This window comes from Gavialis gangeticus, unplaced genomic scaffold, assembly GCF_001723915.1.
Source record: "Gavialis gangeticus isolate Ggan-Ray unplaced genomic scaffold, GavGan_comp1, whole genome shotgun sequence".
NCBI lineage: Eukaryota > Metazoa > Chordata > Crocodylia > Gavialidae > Gavialis > Gavialis gangeticus.
This window is the reverse complement of record NW_017729032.1, coordinates 138610644-138618311: the sequence shown is the minus strand read 5'-3', so window position 1 is coordinate 138618311 and position 7668 is coordinate 138610644. Positions and strand designations below refer to the sequence as shown.

Sequence of the window (7668 nt, the reverse complement as noted above, 5' to 3'; positions counted from 1 at the left end):
GTCTTGGCAAACAAGCCTGATGTAATGCTTTGATAAGATAATAAGGTATAAAAGATAACGGTGCCAAGGTAAGACATTTATAAGGTGTTTCATGCAGTACTGCACCATATTCCAACTAAAAAAGTAGCAAAATATGACAAAAACAAATGTTAAAAGTATTAATAACTGGTTATTTGTAAAAATCCCCCAAATCATCACTGGGTGCCTCCAGTGAGGTTCTACAGGGATCAGTGCAAATCCAATGTTTTCATCAGTGATCTGAAATAAAAAAACTGCTGGTAAAATTCAAAAAATGGGCAGAGTACTTCATAGTGTGGACAGCAGTGGTGGAGAATCAGTTTGATAACCTAGGGCTGATTATCATAAAAACAAAACGTGTTTTAATATGGCCAAATGCAAATGCACTAGGAATAAGGCAGGCCACAGGACCAGAATGGGGGCTGTACTGTCCAAAAGAGAAACTTCTAAAAGGGCCTAGAAGTCACAGTGGATTAGCCGCTTAGTATGATGTCCTAATATGATACTTTGGCAAAATGGTTTAATAGGATCCTTGGGTATATAAACAGGGGAGTAAAAAGTAGGTAGATCTTTTTTACCATTGTACACAGCACAGGTAAGAGCAATATTGGAATACAGTGCCTAGTTCTGTGTCCACATTTTAAAGTGTGTGGAAAATTTGACAGGGTGCAGAAAAGAGCCAAAAAATATTTAAGGGCCGGAGAAAAAAAACACCTTACAGTGAGAAACCTAAGGAGTTCACTCTGTTCATCTTATGATATTAAGACTGAAAGGTGACTGTTTACAGTGCTTAAGTACGTTCATGGAGAGAAAATACCAGGTACTCAAGTACTCATATCTAGTGGAAAACAACATGACTGAAACCACCTATTGGAAGTGAAAACCAGGCAAATTCAAGTTAGAAATAAAGTACAAATATTAATACTAATGAATGTTATTAAACCTTTGCAACAAAATTATTAAAGAAAGTGGTGGATTCTTTATCTCTTAAGTTCTCTAAATCAAGACTGGATGGGCTACATGACCCTCAAAGAAAATGATTTCTTCCATGTTTCTCTTCGCTAATTATCAGTTTTTCCCATTGGAACAACCTGTACCATTTAACTAAAAAATTTAAGATCTATATTTCCTATAAAAAACTTAATGTAGTTACCAAACATTGTTGTCCCTCATTACAAAAATGTGCAGCTTTAAGATTCCTCACTTTGACTAATATCGTTATTAATATGCATCTGACTCTGCTGCTACCCATACAAACGAGTAACTTTTCCTTTTTTTTTCCTTTGCAGCTGGGTCCGCAAAATAGTTAAGCTAGACACTGTGGACTCCTGGTAACTTGCCCCAGTTCTAATGACTAGGCTGCAGTAATAACCCTGCTGATGTGGAAAGGTAAGCTGGCTTTTATTTAAAGGGTGTTTATACTGTTATATTCCCTAATCACACTTTTAAAACTTAGAAGGGTCCTTGAGAGTAGCTCAGCAATCATTGGAGAGTTTAAACACATTCAGGTCTTATTTGACTTTTCCAGCCATTTCCAGCTCCTGGATGGACCAGGAGCTGGGAAATTACTCTGATGCCAGATGGCCACCAGAGACCCTGCTGGAACTGTAAAATGGAACAGAAACTTCTCCATCAGCAACAACATGCAGAACCAGAATGAGAATCAGCTCCCCATCCTCCGATTAGGACAGCAAGAGAACTGACTGGCTGGACGTGACAACAGCATCCAAGTAAGAAAGGGACTTCGACAAGTACCCAAACAGCCACTTTTACACCCACAAAATGAGTGGAAGACACTTTAGCTTGAAGCTAGTGTGGAACAGGGCTGGCAATTCTGCCAAGAGCTGGCTTTTTACCGTAAGGCACTCCTCTAACTTGCCCCTTTTTCTATGTTCTCTCCTATTCCTCTGAGCAGTATGAGAGGAAGTGGTGAAAGGACCATGCTACTAGTATGCGCTGGCAGGAGAACGTGCATTAAAGTAGATGTCTCATTATCTGCCAAAAACTATTTTTTTAAGCTATACATGGTGCTGGGGAAACTGTAAAAATACAAAACAATTTATTTTAAAAATAAACTGATACCTCAAGGACCCAACTAAATTTTAAACTTGTTAGGAACAAAAATTGGTATAACCACACTTTATTATTGCCCAGTTCTCCAAAGAATAGTAAAAAGAAAGCCTTAGAGAGCTGTGCCATATTGAGTAAAAGCTGACTTACCTCTTCCCCAAAGGCTGAGTACTCACGCCTGCCCTGCTCTCTGATGGGACTGATATCACCTACCAAGTGCATGGTGGGGCTCATCTTTGTAGAGCAGGAAATCAACAAATGAGGACCAGGCTATAAAGCAGAATTGCAAAAGGAAAGAGAAAAAAAAGTATATAAAACTTAATTAAAAGTCTTGCTGATCACATTTCCTGGGAAGTTGGCAGCTCATACCTGAACCGAGCTTTTAAAGAAAGAGCAAGACATGTAAGAAAAACACAGTTCTCACTTGCAGTGAAAAGAGTAGAGGTCTTTTGCCAATTTCATGGAGGCCTATGTAAGCCAATGAACTATTCAGTTTTTGAGGCCAGAAGGAACTGTGTTTTGGACATCTAATTTAACCTACTGCAAAACAGGCCAAAGAGCTGCACCAAGTGGCTGCCACACGAAGCCCGCAATATCCGTATAAGCTATAGCAGAAATTTTGGAAGCAATCCAGCCTTGATTAAAAGTCTTCAAGCAACTGAGAATCCACTGAAGCCCTAGGTAAATGATTCCCACAGTTAATTTAATTTACTGTGCAAAATCTCTGCTTTATTTTTAAAATGAATTTGTCCAACTTCAGCTTCCAGACACTGGAAATGCCTCTTTTGGTGCTCTGCTATCAGATATCTTCTCCCAATATATGTATTTCTAGACTGTTATCAAGTAATATCATAACTTTTCCATGTTAAACTAAACACATTAACTCCTTTAGTCTCGCTCAGATTTATTCAGATGGCAAAGAAAAAGGATAATCTTGAGTGCTACACTTACCTTATAAACACCAAAGTCAAAGTGGTAAGTAACCAATCTTATCAATATTAGACAATTCTGTTCCTCATTGTCTATATCTTGTCCTGCACTTCTACAGTTTTCCCTGTATCCTCAGGGCACGTAGCATCCTCATAATTTGTACCAAAAGTTCCAACTTTCACCTTCTGTAGAATATTCAGATTTACTTTTCAAAGTTTACACACGCATTAGAGGTCTTGGGGGGAGAGTTTAAGAGGCAAATCTGTAAACCACAATATTTAAAAGAAGCAACAGAACACTAAATGCATAAGCTGAAGCTGTCTGAGATGTATGGAAGGAGAAAGGTAAGCTATAAGGATTGTTGGAGGATGGCAATTTGAGAGCGAAAGGAGAGGGGTAGTAGCAGGAGTATACAGATTTTTCTCAGAACATGGAACTGGACCCAAAGCACACTGTCCTGATCCGATCCTGGATTTCCCCCCACACTGGAATCATCATGTGTGGTGTTTTAGCTGAAAAAAAAAATGACATCAGATCAAGAGAACACAGATGAAGCAGAAGTTAAGCTTAGAGAACTTGAAGACTATAATAAGGTGCGTGATAGAGATTGATCCTTTGCTGTGGCCTAAAGCAGAAAGCAGTGCTTCTTCTTGCAATGTAACTTTAGAGTCAAAGTTGAGGAGCTTCTCTGTGCCAGGCTAAACATATCTCAGATGCAATTAGCTGCAATTAGCTGGATACAAAGAACATCCCAATCAACGGGAAACAGAGCTGACTCTTCTGCTTGCCAAGCAAACACCTGCCTTGATTACAAACTCTTCCCCAGGACTACAGACTTTACATAGTGATGTTTGTAACAGACATCGTAACTTATATTAACTCCAGAATCTAAGACTGCTTTCTCAGATGCCTCAACAATTCTGTCTACACAGTCAAAGGACCCAAGATGGGTAAACTTCTATAATGGAAAAAAATGGCCTGGTGGAACCAATCTACTACACTTAAAATCATTCTACTACACAGAATGATTATTTTTCATGACAAACTAAATGGCTGGATACCTAACTTTGAAAAGACAGGTGAGCAACAGGGGCAGAAGAGGGAAAAATAACAAGGTGAAAATACCAAAAGACATCATACATTCTCCAAGCCCACAGCACATGCAATGATCCCAAATCAGACTTGGAAAGCAGCTGTTTTGCTTCCCGTTTTCACTGCCTCTGAATCCTGCTGGAAAGAGGGGCTAGGGCTAATTGCCTACTCTTAGAATTTTCAAGAAGATGGACACTAATCCCAAGGGTAGGCAAGAGGAACACAAGATAGAGACTCTCTTCTCCCTCCATTTTCCACCGTTCAGGAAAATTTCAGTCATTAGTATGCAGTGGAAAAAACAAATGCTGAAAAAAATCTTTCAGTGCTCCAGAACATTATATGGAATACACAGTGGCCAGGATATTTTAACTTTTGGCAGACTATAATCAAAATAACTGTTACAGTGGTATACTTTTTTCCTGAGATGAGTAATTCATATTAGCTCACACTGCATACAGAGATCTTGTTTGTCATGCAAAAAAGGTTTTATATTAATGAGGCATAAGAACACCATGTGAAATAAAGTTATATAAATTAAAGAAAATAATCTTGGCATAAAGCAGGCAACTCATTCTCTAAAGTCCTAAGTAATAATGTAACCACCTTTGGAAGAAGTGCTTTAAAAGGTGCAGTTGTTACCTATATAAAATTTAATATGAATGCTGTTAAGACTACATCGCATGGCTAGTTTGTTTCCAGCACTCACTGCTGTGGTATGGTAGAGGACAGACATTCACAGATCTACAATAAAAAGCACTGACAACATCAAGTGACTGAGCAGTCTATGCAGCCATCCAAGACTGCTTCATTCCTCAGCTGCATAAAGACAGGAAGAAACAACAAAGCTATCTCGGAGTAAATTTATTTGGAACTAGTTTGGTAATGACTCAATCAGATAGTACAGTCTCTCACTAAGTTGAGGATTTTAAAACACTTGACAAAAAAATAAGCTCTTCAACATCTGAGGTAGGTAACACCCATTTTAAAGACAGAAACAGAACCATAACATGACTTCCTTAACATCTGAGGCAGTGTAATGCCCCCAACCCTTTCTAAACATAAACCTTCAAAAGACATTTACACTGCTATGCAGAAAAAACCAACAGGGTCATTAAATCAAATGAACCAGTTACAGATGGAACAAAACTTAAAACAATCCCAAAGAATCACAGAACTGAAAACTAGGCTTACCTTTTTCTCCATCTGAAATAAGATCTCGTTCTCCCTTCTGAACAACTGTCAAATTCCCCATGGCTTGGCTGAGCCTTAACACACATCCATGATGATCATTACTATCTACAGGGTCTCTAAGCTATAACACAAGAATTCCATACAGAATTACATACTTTACCATGAGGACAAAATAGTATCTAAACAGATTAAGTGCATCTTTCTATACATATTTTTTACATTCTTTCCCTCCATCCATTTTTTGCTGCTAAAAATAATTATATGAAAGGGGTTTTTTTTAGCATTTAAGATCTGCCAGCAATGATCTTGTGTTGTCATGACAACTAACACATGGGGATAAGTAAACCTGCATGATACTCTTTCCAGTAATGAGGAACAGTATACTAAATGGTTGAAATGGTATCCAAGTATTTAAAAAAAAAAAGGGGGGTAAAATTTGTGCATGCAAAATTCCCACTAAAAAAAATACAATAAGCTCACCATAGCTTCGTACAGTCTGCTGAACTCCATATAATTTGGAGTAAGAATAGCTCTCTGGTAGCCTTGAATAAGAGAAGGCTGTTGGGATATGAGCCACAATCCATCCTGCACAGGACAGTAGGAAAATAATTTAGTTAACAGATTTTTAAGCGTCAGACAACCACAAAAAGAAAATAAAAGAAAAAACATACTTACGGCATCAATGACAATAGGGATTCCTTTGACCTTGGATTTTTCTATAATACCCTGCAAGAAATATAGGTTGATTGTAAGATGCTTGCTGTACTTAACTCTCACTACAACTAAAGGAAATTCAGTGTTTTTTCTTTTGTCTAAAATGTGCGGTCCAATCAGTCTGATCACACAGGTCACCATTTCAAAGTAAGGATTAAAGTGGTGATTAGAATCTGTAAAGTGATAGCAGACACTTCCATACCAAAGTTGTTCATTTTACGAAGTCATATTTTCTAACTCAGCATGAGGTTTTAGAGTCAAGCTGTGCACTTTGTTTCCTACGTAACCAACAGCATTAGAGATTTTGCAAATTAAACTTTGGTAACAACTGTGTTGTTATGCAAATGAGAAAATAATCCAACTTGTTTTTCATTAGGTAATGGACTTTATGAGGCTAACATAAATTAAAAAAGCATATTCCTAGTCAAAAAAAAAGAAAAAGATGGTGACCAAAATCACTCAGCAAGTAGACCTGTTGAGCAAGAAAGTGCTAATTTAAGTTATTTTTCTGATCTCACACATATTTAAGTATATGAATGCACTGTCAGCATATCTTATATGAGATATGAGCTGTGTAGATATATATTCATGTAAATGTAGGTTTCATGTTACCAGCATGGGTTTAAAATAACCTAAAGTTTTATACCAGGGGTTTGCATCCATGGTGCCATGGCACCCTAAGGTGTTATAAGATCCTTTGCAGTGTGCAATGGAGGGCCAACAATATTAGCACTGTTAGGTGTGCAAACACCTACACATGATTCGCAAGATAGTTTAGCGATTTCACACAGGAATCCAGTGTCAAAAACATTCTGATCTGTTGCAGCCTTTCCAAATTCTTTGCTTCCGAAGAATTGCTCTATTTATTTTTCCATAGTCAAAAAAAATGAGTGAAACCTAGGAGCTGGCATTTTCAATGGGGTGTCTCAAATCTAACAAAGAGTGTCTTGAGTGTAAGAAGTTTGAGAACCACTACTCTACAGGGTAGAGCTTTAATGCAAAGTTGTATTTTACACGAATGGTTTGTTCCCATTCCCTTTCAACAGAAAGGAAATATCAGAATGTTGGTTGCTCTCTTTTGGATTCTGCCCTGAATCTTGAGAATCTACCTAGTTTCCCCCCTGTAACAGTGAATTTTATTTATCTAAACATGTTTAGTTTTTTAACCCTACAACCCTCTTTAGGTATCACGCAACTGTGAGCGCCAGAGGTTAACTAGATATCGTGTGAGTAATATTTCTTTTTATCAGTTTAACACTGAGGGTAGCCTGCTTTTTTGCCTGTATTGAGTTAATTTAGAACCCAAAAATATTTACAAGGAGTCCTTCCAACGCACATAGTTATGTTTGTTAACAGTTACCAGAAATTTATACACTTTCCTATAACAATCCGCTTGCGTTTTTTTGCATGTGTGTGTACTGGGGAAGTATGAGGCAGAGAGCATATATTATATTCTTAAATCTTTCACACATTAGTGACATAAGACATTTGGTGCCACCTGCATAGTTTCCTGGAGGTGCACTGATACATCGGTCCCATATCGGATCGGCACCAATATAGGCAAAATTGACAGTATCGGCAATCAGCTGTTTTTGCCTGATGTGGCTGATAAATGCCCTGCATGTGCACAGCCGCAGCATGCAGGTGGCCAGG

The 7668-nt window shown here is 38.0% G+C and overlaps 1 protein-coding gene and 1 long non-coding RNA gene across 3 annotated transcripts in view; one reads left to right on the top strand and one right to left on the bottom strand.

The window, feature by feature from the left end:
• The window catches only part of LOC109302680, an 8774-nt gene extending 8509 nt beyond the window's left edge, over nucleotides 1-265 (top strand). Inside the window, exon 2 of the long non-coding RNA XR_002098891.1 lies at nucleotides 216-265. This is a non-coding gene — a long non-coding RNA (uncharacterized LOC109302680). The remainder of the gene's footprint in view (nucleotides 1-215) is intronic.
• Nucleotides 1-7668, bottom strand: part of NAXD (NAD(P)HX dehydratase) — a 76442-nt gene that overhangs the window by 15175 nt on the left and 53599 nt on the right. For both annotated transcript variants that reach the window (XM_019524376.1, XM_019524375.1), the window contains exons 6-8: nucleotides 5977-6027; nucleotides 5782-5886; nucleotides 5302-5422 (exon numbers count right to left, since the gene is read on the bottom strand). In XM_019524376.1, coding sequence (XP_019379921.1) covers nucleotides 5302-5422; nucleotides 5782-5886; nucleotides 5977-6027 — 277 coding nt within the window. The remainder of the gene's footprint in view (nucleotides 1-5301; nucleotides 5423-5781; nucleotides 5887-5976; nucleotides 6028-7668) is intronic.